Raw genomic sequence first — 20,671 nt, forward strand, 5'->3', positions numbered from 1 at the left:
AATAGAGCCCGCTTTCAACAAGCAGCTGACACGCCAGGCAGTCGTAAACACTTTCCATGGATTACGGGCTTTTCACTTTAACATTTTAAATCGTTCTAATGGGGTATGACATGCGCTCAACAAACTGCACGTATTTAAAGTGTAAAATTCACTAAGTCCCGGCAGGTATACACGCAGGAAGCCACCATCACGGTCCAGAGAGTGAACATGCCCGTCGCCCCTGAAGGTTCCCCCGCCCCTGGAAATGCCCCCTCCCTGCTCCCAGCGGACCGACACGGGCTTCTCCAGGCGGCAGTTAGGTGGCATTGCTTGGAATTTTATAGAAGTGGATGAGGACGAGAGGCGGTGTGTCTGGTGTCTGTCACTCAGCATAATTATTTTGAGATTCATCTATACCACTGTGCATATCAATGGTTCTTTTTTCTTTTAACGTGGAGTGTCCTGTTGTTGGGTGCACAGTTGGTTTACCCATTCTCTATGAAGCTGCTGTGAGCGTTTGTGTTCTGGTCTCAGTGTGGAGGTGTGTGTGTTTTCATCTCTCTTGGGGTGGGGTGGCTGGGCCACAGGGCAGGAACACACGTTTCACCTTCTAAGAAACTGCCAGACTGTCCCCCTGGCTGACGTGGTTCGGTGGGTTGAGTGGCACCCTGCAAACCGAAAGGTCGCTGGTTAGATTCCCAGCCAGGGCACAGGCCTGGGTTGTGGGCCAGAACCCAGGTTGGGGTGTTGGGGGCGTGCCAGAGGCAAAGGATTGACGTAGCTCTCACACATCGATGTTTCTCTTCCTCTATTCCTCCCTCCCTTCCCTCCTCTCTAAAAGCGAATAAATAAAATCTTTTAAGAAAAGAAAGAAAGAACCCTCCAGAATGCTTTCCGATATGGCTAGTCTTCCCTCCCACCAGTGGTGTGTGAGTCACATCCTGGCCCCCACCAGGTGTGGCCAGCGCCCTTACCTTTGCTCGCTCTAACTGCTCACAGTCGTGCCTCATTGTGGTTTTCGCCCCAACTTCCTTAAGGGTTAGGGACGCTGAGCACCTTTTCATGGGTTTTCTGCCATCCATACCCTGCTGTGAAACGACCCACTTTTTGGCCCATTTTCTCAGTCGGGTTAGTTCTTTTCTTATTGTTGAGTCTTGAGAGATCTTTGTATATTCTGCACGTGGCCCCTTCATCAGACATGTGGTTTGCAAGCATTCTTTGCCAGTTTATGGCTCATTTTTTCATTTTCTTAACAGTGTCTCTTGAGGAGCAGAAGTTAATTTTCTCTTTATTGCTTTTGTGTGTGTGTGTAGGGAGGGGGTTATCAGCTTTATCGATAAAATCCATCCATTTCGATTAAATGGGTTTCGGCATAATCACAGAGCTGTGCAACCAGTATCATAACCAAGTTTCGAGTATCACCCTACAAGGGACCCCACTCCCATCCCCTCAACCTCTCCCAGCTCCAGGAAACCACCCGTCCACCGCCCACCGGTTTGCGTGCCCTGAACATTCCGGGTAAATGGGTCCACACGACACGGGGCCTTGGTGGCCAGCTCTCCTCACCGAGCATGGCGTCGCCCATCCCTGTCGAGGCACGGACCAGCCCTTCACACCTTTTCATTGCCGGACAGCATTCCTTCGTTGGGTGTGCACATCCCCTTACCCTCCATCAGCCGACGGACTTTTGGGTCGCTCCCACGGCTTGGCGATCACGAATAATGCTGCCGTGGACGTTTGTGCACAAGGTTTTCTGTGGACTTCCCCCCCACCCCCATTTCTCTGGGGTCCAGGCCCGGGAGTGGAATTGCTCGGCCTGTGGTGACTCCACACTTAATCTCCTGAGGAGCTTCCAGGCTTTTTCTAAAATAGCCGCACCACTTTCCACTCTCACCAACAGTGTGTGTGTTCCAGTTTCTCCACAAGCGCACTAACACTTGTTATGTCTTTGTAGTTACGGCTGCCTCGGTGAGAGTGGCGTGGCGGCGCCTGTAGTTTTTACTTCCGTCTCCCTGACGGCTGTTGGGTGTGGAGCTTCTTCTCGGGAGCTTATTGGGCCACCTACATCATCTTTGGAGAGACGTCTCTCCAGAAGCGTCACCCACCTTTGAGTTGGGTTATTTATCTTTTTATTATTGAGAGAGTTACTTACATGTTCTAAATACAAGTCCCTGGTCACTATGTGATTTGCAAATATTTTCCTCCATCTGTGTGTCTTTTCACCTGTTTGATACTGTGCTGTGCTGTGAAGCACCAAACACTTTAATTTTTATGAAGCCCACCTGTATTTTTTCTTCTCTCACTAACGCTGTGGGCATCATCTCTGCAAAGGCTTTGCCTGAGGTGCCTCGTCACCCGAGATCGTGACAATGTCCTCCTGCTTTCTTGTCGGAGTTCTGCGGTTGTAACTCTTACGTGTCTGTGTTTCAGCCGCGGTGAGTGGGTTTCGTGTTGGTGTGAGGGAGGGCCCAGCTCCTGCCTTGCACACGGATATTCGGGTATCGCCACACCACTCGCCGGAAGACTATTCTTCCCCCCATCGCATTATCGTGGGTCTCTGTCGAAAATCAGTTGACTGTAAATGTGAAGACTTATTTCTGAGTGCTCCGTACCATTCCAATCACCGTGTCCAAACTCGTGCTGGTCCCACACTGTCTTGTTGCTTTGTATTGAGATTTGAAATCAGGACGTTTGAGTCCACCAACTTCGTTCTTCTTTTTCAAGAGCATTTTGGATACTCTGGGTCCCTTGAGTTTTTGTGAGTTTTAACACGAGCTTGTTGGTTTCTGCAAACATGTCAGCTGGGACCTGGCTGACACTGCATTGCCCTTACAGATCAACCTGGGAAGTACCGTCATCTTAGCAATATTAAATCTTCCGATCCATGGACACGGAACAGCTTCCTACTTATTTGTGTCTTAATTTCTTTCAACAATACTGCGTAGTTTTTAAAGTATACGTTTTACACTACTTTTATTAAATTTCTTCCTAAGTATTTAACACTTTTTGATGTTATAAAAGGCATAGGTTTCTTAATTCCATTTTAAGATAGTTTGTTGCCAGTGTATATAAGTCAATTGATTTTTAAAATATTGATCTTATACCCTAGAACCTTGCATAACTCGCTTATCAGTTCTAACAGTTTTGTAGTGGATTCCTTAGGATTTTCTATACATAAGGATATGTCATTTGAATGTACATAGTTTTACTTCTTCCTTTCCAAGCTGGATGTCTTGTGTCCCATTTTCTTGACTAACTGGCCTGGCTGGAACTTCCCACAGTGTTGACCAGCATGGAGAGAGCAGTCTTCATTATTTTCTGTGGATTTTAGCCATTTGATTATAATGTTCTTTAATGCAGTTTTCTTCAAATTTCATTGTGCTTGAGTTTCATTGAGCTTCTTAGATTTGTTGGTTTAGAGTTTACATCAAGATTGGAAAAATTCTTCCTGACCATCGTGGCTCAGTGGGTTGGGCGTCATGCTTCAAACCAAAAGGTCACCAGTTTGATTCCCAGTCAGGGCACGTGATTGGGTTGTGGGTTCGGTCCCTGATCAGGGTGCCTAGGAGAGTAGGACAGGCGACTAATCGATGTTTCTCTCTCACATAGGTGTTTCTCTCTCTCTCCCTCTCTTCCCTCTCTCTAAAAATAATTCAATGAGATACCTCAGACAAGGGTTTAGTATATAAAGAACTCATACAATTCACCCTGGCTGGTGTGGCTCAGTGGATTGAGCACCAGCCTGCGAACCAAGGGGTCACCAGTTCGATTCCCAGTCAGGGCACATGCCTGGGTTGCAGGCCAGGTCCGTAGTGGGCGCACATGAGAGACAACCACACATCAATGTTTTCCTCCCTCTCTCTCTCCTTCCCTTCCCCTCTGTCTAAAAATAAATACATAAAATATTTTTAAAAAAAGAATTTCATACAACTCAACACCAGGAATGCAAACAATCCAATTAAAAAATGGACAAAGGACCTGAATAGACACTTCTCCAAGGAGGACATACAGATGGCCCACAGACATATGAAAAGATGCTCAGCAACACTGGCCATCAGAGAGATGTCAATTAAAATCACGATGAGATACCATTTCACACCTGCCAAAATGGCCATCATTAATAAATCAACAAACAACAAGTGCTGGCGAGGATGTGGGGAAAAGGGAGCCCCAGTGTATCGTGGGTGGGAACGCAGACTGGTGCAGCCCCTGCGGGAAGCAGCGTGACGTTCCCTCACAAAATTGAAAACGGAACTGCCTTTCGACCCAGTGATTCCACTGCTGGGAATTTACGCTAAGAACCCTGAAACACCAGTTCAAGAGAACCTATGCACCCCTATGTTCATAGCAGTGCTAATTACAGTGGCCCAGATTTGGACACAGGCCAAGTGCACGTCAGTAACTGAGTGGATCAAAAGACTGTGGTCCATTCGCACAGGGGAACACTACGCAGCACAAAGAAGGAAGGAGCGCCTACCTGTTGTGGAAGCGTGGATGGAACTGGAGACTATTATGCTAAGTGAAAGAAGCCAGTTGGTGAAAGACAACTATTATATTGTCTCACTTATATGAGGAATCCAGTGAACAAAATAAACTAACGAGCAAACTAAAACCAGAAGCGTAGCATCATGGAACAGACTGACAGCTAGCTGTAAGAGGGGAGGGGGGCTGGTTGAAAGAAGGCGAAGGGATCAGCGGAAGAACATACACGAGGCCCATGGACGTGGGCAAGGATGTGGGGGTTGAGTAAGGAAGTAGGGGGTGCTCTGGGTGGAGGGGAGTGAAGGGGGGAATGAGACATCTGTAATAGCAAACAATAAAACATCAAAAATGAAATAAACACTCAAAAAATAAAAATAAAAGTAAGTAAATAAAATCTGCAAAAAAAAAATTGGAAAAATTCCAGTCGTTATTTCTTTAAATGTTGTAATTTCTCCCCTCCTTCTGGAACCCTGATTCCACGTGAATCAGGCCCCTCGATGCTGTCCCGCAGCTCAATGATGCCCTCCCTGTCTTTTTGTTTGTATGTTTGGTTTTTAATCTGCTTTATTATGAATACCATGTTTGCAGTTCACTGGTACCTCCCTCTGCAACGTCTGATCTGCCGGCCGGCCGCGGGCACAGTTCTCCCGTCACACACTGTGCTATTCACCTCAGTGGGCTTTCTACGCCTTCCACGTCTCCAACGAGACTCAGACTCTCCTCGGGCTTCGTGAGCACATTAAGCGCCGCTGTAGGAACTGTTTTAGTGTCCTTGTACACTAATTCTCTCTTCTGTGACATTTCCGGGTTGCTTGCCTTTGCTTCGCTTCTCTCCTCCTTATGAGTCACCGCTCTCTGCTCCTTCGTGAGCCTGTAATTTTCCCAGGTGCCAGACACTGAATTCAACGTGTCGGGGGCTGGGTATTTTTGTTCTCATAAATATTTTTGAGCTTTGTTCTGGGTGCAGCTGAATTACCTGGAAGCTGTTTGATGCTTTTAGGCCTTGTTTATAGAGTTTGTTAGACAAAGACGAACTTTTCACTAAAGGTTATAAGCCTGGGGTGTGACGCCCCACCAGGACCTGCCCAGTTAGCAATTTATGATCAGATCACCCTGCGAGGTTACTTTCCACGGAACCCCTCTTCATCCTCTGAGCTCTGGTCGTACCGGTCCCCCCAACTGACAGCTCCACCCCCTCGAGTCGGGCAGGCTACCGGGCTCCACCTGGCACCTGGCCGGGAAGTGCTCTTCAGGTGGTCAGCTGGGGCGACGAGGCTCACCCCATCGGTCCCTTCTCAGGGACAGCTGTCTTTCCCGTGTGCCGTTTCCTCTAATTTTGTACGGTGCCCCAGCCGACGAAGGCAGGAAAGAAAATCTGGTCCCAGCTACGCCATCTTGGCCGGAAGGGGCGGTCCCAACGCAGATCGTGCGCCGTCTCTGACGCTCCCACCCACACGGGCCGAGGCAGGAGCCCGGACTGATCCCACGCTGCTCTGAGACGCGAGACTCGCCCGGGGCCACACAGCCAAGCCGCAGGCGGAACAGGGAGCCTTCCTGCCCGCCTCGCTGTGGGGGGGCTGTGAGGCAGGTCTGCAGGCTTCCCAGACAGAGCGGACTGAGGGAGCCGGGGCGGGTGGGCGAGCATGCTGGGTCTGAGGGTCTTGGTGGGGCCTCTCTCTCCGTCCAGCTCCGTGGGTGTCTGCATCGGCGACTGTGCATCCCTGGCTCTGTGTGCGTGTCCTCCTCACTCACCTGCCCAGGTGAGCCTAGCTCTGGGCGGGAAGGTTCCTGGGAGCTCATACTGCTCCCAACACCACATCATGGACCCAAGATGACTGTGCACCTGGGGCTCATGAGGACAGCAGCCAGGACACGCACAGCCTGGTCACAGTTACAGCCACAGCCATGACCACAGCTGCCGCGCTCTGAGAGCCTCTCAGGGACAGGGACATCAAAGGCACCGCTCAGCTCACTCCACACAGGTGCCAAAGCTCCAGGCCAGGTGGCCTGACTTTCCCTAGTGCTCCGGCCCCGTGCTGGGGGCAGCAGGTCTCCCCGGCCAGGAGGAAGCTGCCCTGCTGAATTTGGGCAGGAGGTCCAATTTGACGCTGAGGAGAAGGCTTGCTGCGAGGGGCGGGAGGGGTGTCATCTGAGGGAACCTGCAGACCCTCAAGCCCAGCCCCGGCCCCCAGCCAGGTGTGCCTGTAAGCTGGGAGGGTCCCTCATGTGGCCTAGTGCCAGGGAAGGGCCACATACGCAAAGGAGCATCAGCCCACACCACAGCCAACAAGAGGCAGGCCTTCTTCCCCATGGCTTCTGAAAGGGTCATCGGCAGCCTCCTGCCTCCAGTCTGCTTGGTGTCATTAAGCCCCGGACCTCAGATTAAGACCTGGACCACCCGAGGTCATGGTGCTGGCAGGTCTGGTTTTGTCCGCCACCCCCCACCTCGCCTCCCCAGGGGTCCTCCCATGGCTGCAATTAGGAAGCTCTCTCCCTACCTTCCACAGGGCACTTCCTGCAGGCTCCACCCTTGGTCCTGATTGCCTGCCAAAGGCCCACCTCCTCAGGCCATCACCTCGGTGGTGAGGCATTTGAGGGTACATTCCGAGGGTCCATGGTACCCGGTCCTGGCTCAGATCCAGCCAAAGCTTGCCCATTCCGAGCAGCAGATCAGGGAGCTCAGCTGCTGGAATGTTACCCTCACCACGTCTGAGTTCAGCAAAGCAACTCCTCGGCATTCACGGAGCGGAGCTTTCTCCTTTCCTGCAGCTGAACCAACTGAAGGACGCACCCACACACAGCCCAGTGACCCCCTGTCCCACCAGGCACTTCCCTGAGGTCCCGTCTCGGCCTGGACCACATAGCGGAATGACAGGGCTGAGGCCTAAGTGACAGTGTCCAGATCTGGGTTGGCAGGCAGAGCCCAAGTTCAGGGCCCTGAAGGGCCTGGGGCCTTGAAGGACGACGAGAGGGTCTAGACTTGGGGGTGCTCAGGCCAGTCAGCCCCCCACCCTCTGGATGGGGATGTTTGGCCCAGACTGTGGTCAGCGCAGAAGTTGGAGGTGGGCATGGGTACCAGGAGAGGACAATGGCACCTCCCCACAGCAGGGGCTGCTGGGCCCTTCCCTTCATGACACTGGGACAGGGCAAGGGGTGCTGGGGGGAGCCACAGGGAAGGTGGGGCAAAGCTGGGAAGCCCTTCCCTTCCACTAGGGTAAGGATGGGAGGGCCAGAGGTGAGAGGCTTCTGCTGGCTCAGGTGTGTGCCCCTCCCTTACTGGGAGGTAGGGGGTGAAAGGGGCTTCAGACTTCCAACACTGACTTCTACTCTGCAGAGCCAGCACCCCCACACAGGTATCAGGCCCCTCACTCACAGGGGGGAGGGGTCCTGGAGGTGGGCCAAAGCCACCAGAGACCAGGTGGGTGTTGGGGTCAGGGGAGCCCCAGGAGATGACAGCTTTCAGGTAGCAGCACCCAAGTGTTTTTTGGTAAGCCAGGTTGCAGAAGGGGTCACTGTGGCCCGGGAGTGTCAGTGCCTGCGCTGTGGGTGGCAGGCTCAGCTTGAGGCCAGGCCCACCTAGGGCCATGGGCACTGGGCACCCCAGAGTGAGCACCCCCTCACCTGTCCTCTTGTGAGGCCCAGGGCCTGTGCACCCCCCACCCCTGCTCCAATCCAGGCTGCCCCATCAGTTAGCGCTGCCCAGATGCCACAGGGGTGGGCAGTCAGCACCCACCCTTGGGGCTCGGGGCTGGGGAACTGCTTCCAGGTCAAAGTCAGGCCGAGCCCCTGGGCTTCAGGGCTGCTTCAGGGTTTATTCCCGCCACCCCCCCCCCCTTCGTAACCGCTTTCTGAGGGCAAGCGGTGGTGATCCTTGGGGGGCCATGGGTGTATCTGTCTGCTACTGCTGTTATTTATATTCATCTTAACTTTTACACAAAATTTATTGTTGTTTGCATAACAAATTAACCTAAGTTTTAGCAGCTTACAACCACTGGTATTCATTGCCCCATACAGTGCCTGTGGGATGGGAATCGAGAGCTGCTCCCCGGGGTTCTGGCTTGGGGCCCCCCACATCAGGCCACAGCAGGGGCTCGTCTGCAGGCTGGATGGGGCCAGGACCTGTGGCCAAGTTCGCTGTTGTGGCTGTGACAGCGGTTCTCAGTGCCACTCTGCTGGCTTCTCCATAGCAAAGCACAGCTGGTCTCCCCCGAATGAACAGTGGCAGACAGACAGACAGACAGACAGAGAGCAGGCAGCATCTGAAACCTAATCTCGAAGAGAGGGGAGCCGCTGGGTCGCTGTGTTCACTGGCTGAATAACAGGAACCTGCCAGGAGGCTGTCAAGCCAGGGCCTGCTTCCTCGTCCCAGGGTGCGTCCCGGGAGGGGTGCGGCCCCCGAGATGGAGCGGCCTGGCACAGCCTGGGGGGAAGAGAATCAGGCCACTGCAGGAGCTTTGGTGGGGAGCAGACCCAGCCTTGTCCGACTGCAAATTTCCTGGGCGGATTCTTCCTCCAGACTTCACACCTATGATTCCCTGTCATTGTCCTGGCCCCAAGCCCTGGCCCCACAGGCCGACAGACTGACCCAGATGGACAGGGCTCTGACGCCCAGAGGCAGACAGATCAGCTGATGGTGCACATGAATTCAGCAAACTTTTATTGGCCTTTGGTTCTCACAGGAACCTTGCTGGAAGGGGGCCAGACATGAGCAAGCTGCTGCTGGGAGGGGAAGTGACCAAGAGCCCCACCCAAGTCCTGGTCCCTCCCCAGCCCGTCCACATGCCTGGCCTGGAGAAGGTGTTTCATCATTACTTAGTAGGAAGTGTCTGCAAGATAAAAGCCAAGATAAAAATAGCTAGGGTGGGAATGACCCACCCAGAGCCCACGGGAGACAGAGAAGGGGAGAGGGAAGTAGGGGGAGGAGAAAGAGCCCCCTATGGGGAGAGCACTCCATGGTTTGGGCCCCAGTTCTCCACTGGCTGGGGAGCAGAGGGGTGTGCTTCCTTCCACAGCTGGGGGCTGGGGTGCTGTTTCTAAGACCCAGCTGCCCTCAGCTGCTGAGAAGGGAAAACCTAGGGTGGGGTGGAGGGCGGCAAGACATCCCCTCTCATGCTGCTCTGTGCCCGGGGCCCTCACCTTGGCACCCAGCCTCAGCATCCCGTGCTTCCTCAGACCCCCCTAACCTAACCAAGGGTGATGCCCCCCCTAAACCTCCTGGCTCTGGCCTTTGTGAAAACGAATTCAGTAGGTCAGTGTGGCCTGAGTGGTCCCAAGTGCTGAGCCCAGCTCTGAGCAGGCCCTGACTACCCCCTACCCACCAAAGGCTCCACCCCCCCATGCCCCAGGCCTCCCCTCCCTTCCACAGTGAGGCCCCCCAGCTTCCCTCCCCCAACCAGGTTTTCACCCCCCCAGCACAGACCATCTGCAACCCCCCTGCTCAGCAGGGGCTCCCCGGCCTAACCAAGAGCTCCTCCCTTCCAGGGCAGGGGCCCCTGAACCTGCGTGTATTCGACGGTGCCGCCCCCAGCCCACTGCTGCCACCTCCACAGTCCGACCCAGGCCCTGGTCCTCAAGGAGATCCGTGCACACGGCAGCCGGAGGGCAGGGCAGCACAGGCTTGGGGGGACTTGGAGGTCCCTGTCAGGTGAGTACGGCCCCGTTGAGGAGGGCCCAGGTGACCCCCGCCCATGGCACAGACCTGGCAGCTATGACGGAGGGGCAGACAAGTCTCGGGCAGTGACTCACCCTCCTCTGCTAAGACGGCCCTGGCCAGACGGACAGCAGGACGGGGGCAACCATTTGAACTGTTCTTGGGGAAATGAGTCTCGGCTTGGCCTTAGGCAGGGTCAAAATGATACACTCCAGGGTGGGCCCTAACCTGGGAGGGCAGGACAGCGACTCCAGGGCTGATGTCCAACACTGCTGAGCTATGGCAACACCAGCTGTGGCACTGCAGGGCTGCTACACAGCAGGTGCTCAGGACAGAAGCATGCACATGATGAACCCCCAGTCCCTGCCCCCTGTGGGGGGGGGATGTGTGTAAGGTCTCTCCCTTCCTAGGCACACGGCAGGACTGGACTCGGGGTGGGAGAGCACTCCTTGCCCCCGGGCACTGAGAGCCCTGTGCAGCCACACCCCAGTCCCCTGCCCCTGGGGCACTTTCTCCTCTCCTGGGGAGACACTGGCCTCGGGCAGGCTTGTCCATGGACAGCGGGTCAGTGGGTTTGGGCAGAACCCTGAGAACAAGGCAGGACGTGGACCAGGCCAGAAATGGAGTTTCAGGACACGGTCACCCCTCAGCACAGCTCAGCAGCCAGGGACCCATCCAGGGACCAGGGAGCGGGAGCAGGAAAGGTGCTGAGGGCCCAGTGCCCCTCAACACGCATCTGAAAAAGGTAGATACTGTCACCTTCCTGCCTGGGCCTCCTGAGGAACCTCACACCCCCACTTCAAGGCGCGGTCTCTGGTCCCTGCACTGGTGCCGGCAAATGCAACGCCTGGATGGACCCACGCAGGAGCCACCTGCCAGGAGTGGAGCGAAGGCGCGGGCGCGGGACCAAACCCGGGAAGGGGCGGGGCTGAGTGAGGGGGTGGAGCCCACGCGGAGCCCCGCTGAGCCTGCACCTACGAGGGCTGCAGCCTCTGGTGCTACCAGACTAGACCTTTCACAAAAAAGACAAAAACAAACACGAAACTCCCGTCGCGGACTCTGGAAATAAATATTCCCTGGGACAGTCCCAGCGACGGCCGAGGCCCCAGAACAGGCGGCCTCACCGTAGCCACGGCCTCCAGGGCTCGCTCGGGCCATGCAGCCCTGCCAAGGGGGCGGTGGGGGGCGCCCGGGTCAGCCCCGGCAGCAGCGGCAGCGCGAAGGCGGCCCAGGGGTGCAGCAGCGGGAAGGGGCCGTTGGACGCCGGCCGCGGCTGCCCACCCGGGTAGACCCCAGGCGTGGGCGGCTCCGCGGCGGGGGGCCCCAGCCGGCCCAGGCAGGCCGCCAGGTGGCCGAGCAGGCGGGAACGCACGTCAGCCGGGACGTCATCGCAGCCCGCCAAGAAGCGATTCACCTCGGCCAGACACTCGTTGAAGCCGGCGCGGTACTTGCCCAGGACAACGGGGTCGGCGCTGAGCGCGGCTGCGGGGCGGCAGGAGGGAGCAGGTGGTCGGCGTCCGCGGCGCTGGCCCGCGAGCCTCTCCCCGCCCGTCCGTCGGGTCTCACCTGTCACTTGCACGCGCCTCAAGCTCTGCAGGTGCCTCACGGTCATCTCCAGGATGTCCGCCTTCTCCAGCTTCGAGTGGCGGGAGCTCTGCGGGCGGGGCCGGTGTGGGCGGCTTGCAGTCCAGCAGTGTGTCCCAGACTCCGGACTCCACGCCTCGGCCCCTCGATCTCACCTGCCCCCGCCCGGGGTCCCCGACTTACATCTTTCCTCAGGGCGTCCAGGATGAGGGTCTTGAGCTGAGCGAGGCTTTCGTTGATGCGCGCTCGGCGCCGCTTCTCCATGACCGGCTTGGAAGACTGCGGATCGGGCAGAAGCTGAGTCCGGCGTCCTTCCATCCCCAGCCCACACCCCTTAACTCGGACCCGACCAGGTCCCACCTTGCGGTGCTCGGCCGCGCTCCGGGGCTTGTTTGGGGTTCGGCTGGCGCTGGCTGGCGCTCCTGCCAGCGGCGAGGCTCTGGGAGTCCCCGGGGTGTCTGCAGGCATGGTGCGCCCCTGCGCCTCCCGGCGCCGGGCGGAGCGTGCCGCCGAGGGCCGAGGGCGGGCCGGCGGGCGCGCGGCGCCCCGAGTCCCGTTCCAGCCGGCTCCAGGACCGCGCGCGCGCGCAGCCCGCCCGCCCGCTCTTTCGAGAAGAGCCCCAGCCGGCGGTGTGAACGCGGCTCCGCATTCTTTCCCACACTGGCGCCAGCCAATCAGCGGCTGCGCCCTCCCTCCGCCCCCGCCCCGGCGCAGCGCCGCTCGCCCCCGGCCGCGGCCCCCGACAGCTGCCAGTCACGCGGCGGCGCCGGGCCCACCAACCCGGCAGGCCGCGAAGGGGGGCCGCGCAGCCCGCCCGCGCCCGCCTCCGGCACAGCAAAGGCGGGGCGATCCCCCCCCGGGGGGCTGGGCGGAGTCGCGAGGCTCACCTTCACCGGAGCGGGAAATCTGAAAGGAAATTCATGAAGGGAACGGAGTCCCGCCTCCCAACCCCCCCAGGAGTGGGCGAGCCTCGGCTAACAAGCCTCCTTCCTCCCCTGCCATTCCCTGTCCCCGCCAGGGCCTGGGGCCTCTGCACAGCCACCGCGTGCTCTGGGGACCGCCGCGGCCAGCAGCACCCACCAAAGACCTGTGACATCGTGGACGCGTACGCCAGCCTCTGGGCAGGAGAGAGCTCGGCTGGCCAAGGTCATGAAGCAGGCAGGATGGCCTCACAGCACATTTAAATGATGGCACAGGCCCAATGAGGTGATACCATGGGGCAAGTAGGGGGATGTCGCCAGTCAAGCAGGTGACGTCATGGGACAGAATGTAAACATGTCACTGGTTAGGCAGGCCATGTCACCAGATAATCAGAGTGTCTCAGGGTGAAGGCAGGTGATGACACAGCCAGATAGGGTGACATCATGGGGCAAGTGATGTCACACTCCTCTAGATGACCCGACATCGGGGTCAGCAGCAGCAAAGTAGGGCTTAAAAAAATTGAAGGACAGCTGTTAAGACTTTGTTTATTTCAAAGCGGGGAACACAGGGCTGCGCTTACTTTAGCGCTTGACGTTGCCTTCACGTTGAATTCTGTCGTGGGGGCGCTGCAGTCTTGAGCCCTCGGGATCGCCAGCCCACAGCTGCCCTTTTCCAGGCCCGCGTACTCTTGGGGCCAGGGAGGCCTTTCCTGGGGCTTCCAATCTAGCACAGAGGCACCGCTGACACACAAAATAATTGCTTCGTGTCTGAGACACACAGAAACGGGTGGGTTGCTGGGGAAGCGAAGCCCTTCTTTTCACTGGGTGGTCCGGGACTCTTTGCCGCGGGGTCTTCAGGGAAGAAGGCAGGGGAGGGGCACTGCGGGATCAAAGGGGCTTCTGGTCCCGCCGGGAGGGTTCGGTAGAGCCTTGGGGGGCTTTTCTGACCAAGGGAAAGAGCCGACTGGCAGCTCCGAAGGGTCATCTGGACTGCTGGGAGTCTACCTAGTGGTGGCGTCCACAGCTGGCCCTGTCCCAACACCTGTTTCCCGGGGTCCCCGTCCGGTATCCCGGCGCTAAACTGGTCCTCCCGAGGTCCCCCTTGGGCGCCAGGTCGGGAGTGAGGAGGCTCAGACCCTCCCCAGCACGCACACGCGTCTACAGGGGGGCACACGCCTCCTGACCGACCTCAAGGCAGAGCTGCCACTGGCCGAGGGGAGGCCGCCCCTCCCTCTCCCTCTCTGGCCCTAGAGGAGCCGGGTGCAGTTGGGTGGGGCACTGGAAAGTCGCAGCGGGCTGACAGGATCCCCTCAAGGGACCATGCTGCAGAAAGTCCTGGAAGCACTGATTGGTCTGGGGCCTGCTGAGACCAGCCCTGCTGTCCAGGAGGCCCCCCGGGGTCCTGAGCCTCCACTCCACACCCCAGTGGTCATCCCTGCCTTCTCCTCCTGGTAGGCGTCCTGGTGGGAGGCAAGACCAGAGCTTCCTGGCCAGAGGGCAGGCCCTGGGCCACCAGTGGCCTTGAGGACCAGATAAGCAGGGTGTTCAGATGGGAAGGACAGGCCCGAGGAGCCATGTTCCTGACCGTTCCTTCCCTTGTAGTTGTCAGATGGGTCGACTTGCCGCCCTGGCCCGCCCCATCCCTGCCTCCTCGCCTGCACGATGGGCTGTCTCCTCATTTATCCCAGTGTTACTGGGAAAGTGAATGAAACCCTACGCTGGAAGCACCGTGCAGGGAGAACTGGGTACAGGTCTGCTACAGTTGTTACTGCCCCAGAAGCAGGCAGGAGAGGGCTGAGCAGAAGGGTCAGCAGGGGGGCACTGCCCTCTCCCGAGCCAGGAGCCCAGAGCAGCTCAGCTTCCCCAGTGTCTTCCCACAGGGCTGCACCTCCACCGCCCGTGTGGTTGTGTCTGCCTGGGCCCCGTCCCTCCAACTGTCCCCTCCCTGTCTTTCACACGTGGACTTGGTCTCTGGTAGGGCCGGTGGGGCTCCCTTCCTCAGAGTAGGAGGGTTACCGGCTGCAGCGGAGAAATGGTTCTGAGACCCTGGTCTGGCAGCCGGCGTTTTCCAAAGATAAGCACGGCCGTATCTCCCATCCTGCGTGCTCCGTGGGGTGTCTTGGGTAGACTGTGATGACATGGACTGGGAAGGACAAGGGTGGTAGTGAGATGTGGCTTCCGAGGCCGGACATCAAAAATGCCACTCGCGCTCCCCTGGCCCTCTTAGGACTCCTACTCTCGGAACCCAGACACTGCGAGGAAACCCAAAGTGGCCCCGAGGAGAGGCCCCCACAGAGGCCTGTGTGGGTGTTGCAGCTGCGTCCCAACGGAGGTCTCAGCTGTGAGACACGTGAGTGACACATCTCCAAACGGCCCCAACCTGCGGCTGCCAAGCCACTCACTCCACACCATCCCCACTGCCCCTGCGCACTCAGTTCCAATTCTCAAGTCACCGAAGAGGACCGACTTCACTGGGGCGTTCGGGTCTGTCTGTTGGTCACAGCAGTAGCTGGGCAGCCGGGATGGACCAGGTTCTGGACCCTGAGAGAGTGGCCTCTCACTCTCACGGCCCCATCCTCCCTGCCTTTACTCCCTTCTTCTTCCAGCATCCACAGGGGTTCCTTGGCTTTGAGACCTGCCTTTCTGTCTGATGTGGTGCTTTCTGGGAGCTGTCAAGGCCAGCTGTCCCAGGGGGCCAAGTCCCAGAGCAGTCAGAGTAGCTGAACCCCTCCACCTTTTCTTCTCCCCCAGAAAGGGGGTGGGACCTGCCTGTGCCCTGCACTGGCTGGCTTCATTTGGGGTTGTCCCTTGAGTCTGTCATGTGCCTGTGCTGCCCTGCTGGGTCTGGGGTGGGGTCACGGAAGTCATTTAGTGGTGAGGGGTATCAGGACCCCGGAGGCACCAGTACAGCCGGCCCTGGGCATCCTCGCTGCAGACCCAGGGCTCGGGCTCATGTGGGTCTGAACTCAGAGAAGACAGGCTTAGAGGCACCCTGCCCCTGACACCCGCCCGGATGGCTGGCTGCACAGGACTGTGGGGTGTGCCCGGCGCTCGTCCCACTGGCAGCTCTAGTGCAGGGGCCATGTGGGTCAGTGTCCAGCTGTATCCAGCTGGCTGTGGGGCCTGCTGGGTTCCCTCCCTGTGCCTGCCTCGCTTGCCCTTACCAGGTTCTGTGGGTTTGAAGTTATCCAGTGCCCCCACACTCTGCTCCTGCCACACCCCCACTCCAGCTCACTGCCCCAACCCCAGGCTAGAACAGCCCTCTCTTGTCTCAGGTCTTCCTTCCACCTTCCTCCCTCCCTCCCAGGCAATCCTGATGCAGCTAAAGGGATAGTGCTCATCTCTAGACCCCATCCCCCGCCCCCAGGGTCTGCTTTGCTGGGAACCAGGCACCATGCTGTTTGAGGGGCCCACTGGTCCTGCTGGTCAGTGCGATCCAGCAGCCTCCTTTGCACCCTCTGCCCTGCACAGGGTTCTGCTCCCCATAGACGGGGTTACAGGGTGCTGTGGCCAGGAAGGGGACGTGCCTGCCAAGTGGGGGGTAAGGCTCTGGCCAGGGAAGGGAGGGGGTCCAGGATGGGAAGGCTGTGGCTCTGAGGTCAAGAGGTGGCAGATGCCGCACCTTCCTGGTTCCTGGTGGAGAGAGAGGAGGGTCCTGCTGTGTAACGAGAGCGCAGCTCAAAATTACCCTTTCTTAAGAAATGTGACCCGCCCAGGTCTCTGAGGACACCCGTCCTGGTGGGCCACAGGCTACTCTCTCAGCCAGCCACAAAGCAGCTGGAGCCCCCCCAGGGCAGCCCCAGCCCTGTCACCAGGGTGACCAAAGGCCTTCAGCAAACAGGATGTGGTCCAGGAAGATGGGCTGGGGAGTCCCAACAGCGGGGGGGGGGGGGGGCGGGGGGGGGTAGGCGAAGGATTCAGATTGGAGCGGGAACAGAGAGGCGCTAGTCTTGTTGAGGTGGGTGGGATTTGGGGGCTGGGAGGCAGAATGGTCAAGAGTTATAGTCAAAACATTTTGTTTTTGCTGCTTTTATTTTTGGCTAATTCATGCCTGTTATGTGCCGTTTGTAATACAATAGTAAGAACTTGGGACACAAATACTCGACAGCGTGGGCTGGGTAACTAAACCAGGTCCCACACAGCGTGACGCAGCACTTACAGCCACTCGCCCAGCTCGTGCTTGTGTTTCGGACGATCATAAGGGGTCTGTTCAAACGTGAGACCTTCGCGAGACGCTGCTACACAGGCAGCAGGTTTGTTGCCGTTGTGTTTTTCATTGAGGTGAAGTTCATAGAACGGAAACTTAGGCAGTGTAACCACACAGCGCAGTGGCATTTCGTGGGTTTACAAGCCTGTGCGACCATCACCTCCATCTAGTTCCAAACATCTCATCCCCGCCCCCGAAGGAGGCCCTGTGTTCCACGGCAGTCACTCCCCAGCACCCCCGACCCCCAACACCAGCCCCTGGGAACCACTGGTCTATCTTCAGGTCTCTGTGGATGTGCCTGGCGCGGACATGTTACCCACGAGGCCCGAGGCACTCCCTGCCTCCCCTGGGTTCTTGTCTGGCTCTTCAGAGATTAATTCAGTTGAGACACAACACAGGTGGTGGAAATGAGGCGGCAAGCTTACTCATGAAACACATGAGCAGGAAAACACAGGAAGGCACCCGTTGGTCTGAAGGCCCCGCGTAGGGAGGAAATGAAGTTGTTAGTAAGTTTCTCTATCCATCTCAGCCGAGGCAACAAGTGGGCCCTCTGCTTAATCTGCGTGCCGACCGCTGGGGTTCAGGGTTATATATTTTAGTCGGTTTCTAGGCTCCCTCCCTCTCCCCTTCTAAACCTTGGGCATAATGTACAGCTACAAAGGCTTTCCCTCTCAGCTAGTAAAGGCCCTTTGTCTTAGTGAAAAAGGCTCCCTTTCCCAGCGCAGAGTCTCAAGGACTCCCCTCCTCCCGCGCTGTCCCTGCTGTGATGTTTGGACACCCGGCCACCTCATCCCACCGGGCTCGGGACTGCGGACTGGGCGGGTGAGACTCGTCCTCCTCCGCTTCCCCGCCTTCCCCGTCCTGCCCAACAGATAGTTCCGGGAAACAGAATCACGACAGCGCGGTGCCCTTTGCGTCTGGCTCCTGTCGCCTGGCACAGTGTTGTCACGGCGCACTCCCGTTGTAGTGCGTGTCAGCGCTGCGTCCCTCTCTGTGGCTGAGTGACAGTCCCCTGTGAGAGTGGACCACACTGTGTTGACACACCCACTGCTGATGGGCTTGGCTGTTCCCACGGTCCTGCCATTTTTCTGTTGTTAGTGCTGCCGTGGATATTTGTGCACAGGCATTTGTTTGAACAGCCGTTTTCAGTTCGTTTGGGCATAGGCCCAGGAGGGGGACGGCTGGCTCGCGTGAACTTCTGTCTAACTGTCAGAGGGACGCCTAGACTGCTCTCCTCAGGGGCTGCCCCATTCACGTCCCCATCAGCAACGCGGGAGGCCCCGGTCTCTCTGCGTTCCCTCAGTACTTGTTCTATTACTGTCGTTGCTACGGTCTCACATCCAGTTGGCGTGGCCTCTCTCACTGTGGTTTTGATCCGCATCCCCGAACGACGCTGAGCATCTTCTCGTGAGCTTGCTGGCCGCGTGCGTATTTTCTGCGGAGAAACACCTGGCCAAGCGCTTGGACCGGTGCGTGACTGAGTCCCATTTTTGTTGTGGGTTGTAAGGCTTCCTCCTGTGTTGCGCACACCAGACCCCTATCTGACATACGATGCGCAAATGTCTCCTCACATTTTTGTGGGTCGTCTTTTCGAGTTCTCAACACCGTCCACGAGTTCCTTGCTGTAGGAAATACAAGATACATCTCTGTCATAGAGAAAAGACAATTTGAACAAATTCTGCACCCCACCAACGGTGATCGTGTCCGGGGAGTTTGGATTGGCACTATTTTATGTTATATGTGAATTAACTGTTTCGAAGTTTTCTAAGTTTCCTAATTCTGTAAGTTGGTAAATGGAAAGTGAAACTTTCCGGTCGTTACTTCACGTAAGTATGACTTCAGTGCACCTTGTATGGGGCCGGAATGCACGCTCCTCGGAGGGGGTGCGGACCTGTTTCCCCGGCCTGGCCTGGCCTGGCCGGGTGGGTAGAAAGTCCCTCCTCATTGTTTTGTTTCTGCCGTTGGCTCTGACGTTACCCTTTGGGAAACAGAAACTGAAACCTGAAACCGAGGCTGCCTTTGGCGGCTGGGGAAGCTGGCCCCAGACACGCCCCCTGACGTGCGCCGCACAGGCTTTGAAAAGGGCTGAGCACGGTGGCTCCCGCGGCATCGGCCTGAGCTGGGACGCGGCTGCAGCTGGGACGCTGAGAGTTCATCGCTGCTGCGGAGGACCTGGCTGCAGAGCCCACAGACATGGTGAGGCGGGTTGCCAAGTGGGGCAGGTGGGGCGGCACCAGTCCATTCTCCTCCCCGTCCCCTCGTGTGCCTGGCAAGCAGGGCTGCTCAGAGTGCCCAGCTTCTGAGGTATGCGTGGAGGGACAGGACTCGTTCCAAGGTCAGGGTGTGGGTGTTGAAAGGTAATTGTGAGATCCCTTGGGGGGACATCTTTAAAAAAATACATATTTATATACTTTTTGAGAGAGGAGAAAGAGAGGGAGAGAAACATGGATCGGTGGCCTCTCATGTGCCCCAACTGGGGACCTGGCCCACAACCCAGGCATGTGCCCTGACCGGGAATCGAACCAGCAACCCTTTGGCTCACAGGCCCATGCTCAATCCACTGAGCCACACCAGCCAGGGTCCCTGGGAGGTACATTTTAGCTGGTGAAAAGGAGTCAAGTGATGGTCATGGGCAGCTGGACGTTCCTTGAGAAATGCCCCCTCGTGTATCTCTCATACTTGGGATCCTTCTGGTGATGGAAAGAACCCAGAGGAGAGAGCTGCGCCCCTGACCCTAGGAGCCTGCCCTGTGCCAACACTATGCGTGTAGTGGCCTCAGGAGTAGTGCCCAGGTCTCTGAGCTCCACGTGATGCCCACAGGGAGGGAACCTGAAGGTGAAGCTGCTGGCGGGCGAGGAGATCCAGGTGCCCCTGAGTGAGTCCATGGTGGCCGCGGACCTGAAGCAGCTGATCTCCCAGAAGATCGGCGTGCCTGCCTTCCTGCAGCACCTGGTCATCCAGCAGAGCAGCACAGTGCTGCAGGACGGCGTGCCCCTGGTCACGCAGGGCCTGGGTCCCGGCAGCACGGTGCTGCTGGTGGTGCACAGCTTCAGCACGCCCCTGAGCATCCTGGTGAGGAACGAGAAGGGCTGCTCCAGCAGCTACGAGGTCCAGCTGACACAGAAGGTGGTTGATCTCAAGCAGCAGGTGTGCCGGAAGGAGGGTGTGCAGGCCAACCAGTTCTGGCTGAGTTTCCAGGGGAGGCCCATGGAGGACAACGTGCAGCTGAAGGAGTACGAGCTCATACCTGAGTGCACCGTGCAGATGAACTTGTACCTTCGAGGTGGCAGGGCGGGGCCAGGAGAGCAGAAGTGAGGGCCACTTGTAAGTCCCTGACCAAGGGCGCAAATAAAAGTTGATGCAAAGCTAACTGGCTGCCTTTGTGTCTGCCCTCACCCCTCCCTCAGCACCCTCACCTCTGTCAGCACTTCATTCAGCAGTCCTGGTGATGAACACTTGTGGGAGGGGTGGAAGAGGGAATAGGGCAAGGGGACTCAGGGTTCCTGGGTGGTCACCAGGCTGGGGTTGCCAAGTTAAGGGACAGCCTAGTGGGATCAAAATAGTAACACCCCCACCCGCCACTGAGAAATTGAGGATGTTCCCATACCTTCGGGAAATTAACTTCTGGAGAAAGAAGAGAACTCACTGGATGGAGCCCACCTCTGCCTCCAGGTGGAGCATAGTCAGCCTCTGAACAACTGGTCTCCACCTGGCATCTTGATCGGCAGACAGCACAGCTAGGGGGCAGGGGGCAGGGTGGGTCCCAAAGGCCACAAGGGGAGGTCCCCACTGGGCCAGCGCCCCTGGAAGAGGTAAGGGAGTAAGTCCTAGGGCTTGCCTGGGTGGGTT

General features: G+C 57.7%; 2 protein-coding genes across 3 annotated transcripts; one reads left to right on the forward strand and one right to left on the reverse strand.

Moving 5' to 3' along the window:
- Positions 1-8,415: 8,415 nt before the first annotated feature.
- On the reverse strand, positions 8,416-12,868 carry HES4 (hes family bHLH transcription factor 4). 2 transcript variants are annotated; one of them, XM_053920078.2, is made up of 4 exons: positions 12,056-12,839; positions 11,879-11,974; positions 11,678-11,765; positions 8,416-11,593 (listed from the first exon to the last, which is right to left on the reverse strand). In XM_053920078.2, the coding sequence occupies exons 1-4, from the start codon at positions 12,161-12,163 to the stop codon at positions 11,232-11,234; spliced, it is 654 nt and encodes a 217-aa protein (XP_053776053.1). In that variant the 5' UTR covers positions 12,164-12,839; the 3' UTR covers positions 8,416-11,231. The 2 variants fall into 2 exon arrangements, with proteins under 2 accessions (XP_053776053.1, XP_053776052.1); XM_053920077.2 differs by having other exon boundaries at positions 11,879-12,868.
- A 5,910-nt stretch (positions 12,869-18,778) lies between these two features.
- On the forward strand, positions 18,779-20,192 carry ISG15 (ISG15 ubiquitin like modifier). Its single transcript, XM_024554823.4, has 2 exons — positions 18,779-19,018; positions 19,643-20,192. The coding sequence occupies exons 1-2, from the start codon at positions 19,016-19,018 to the stop codon at positions 20,135-20,137; spliced, it is 498 nt and encodes a 165-aa protein (XP_024410591.1). The 5' UTR covers positions 18,779-19,015; the 3' UTR covers positions 20,138-20,192.
- The last annotated feature ends 479 nt before the right edge of the window (positions 20,193-20,671 follow it).

The sequence above is a fragment of the Desmodus rotundus genome, chromosome 3 (assembly GCF_022682495.2).
Source record: "Desmodus rotundus isolate HL8 chromosome 3, HLdesRot8A.1, whole genome shotgun sequence".
Taxonomy (NCBI): Eukaryota; Metazoa; Chordata; class Mammalia; order Chiroptera; family Phyllostomidae; genus Desmodus; species Desmodus rotundus.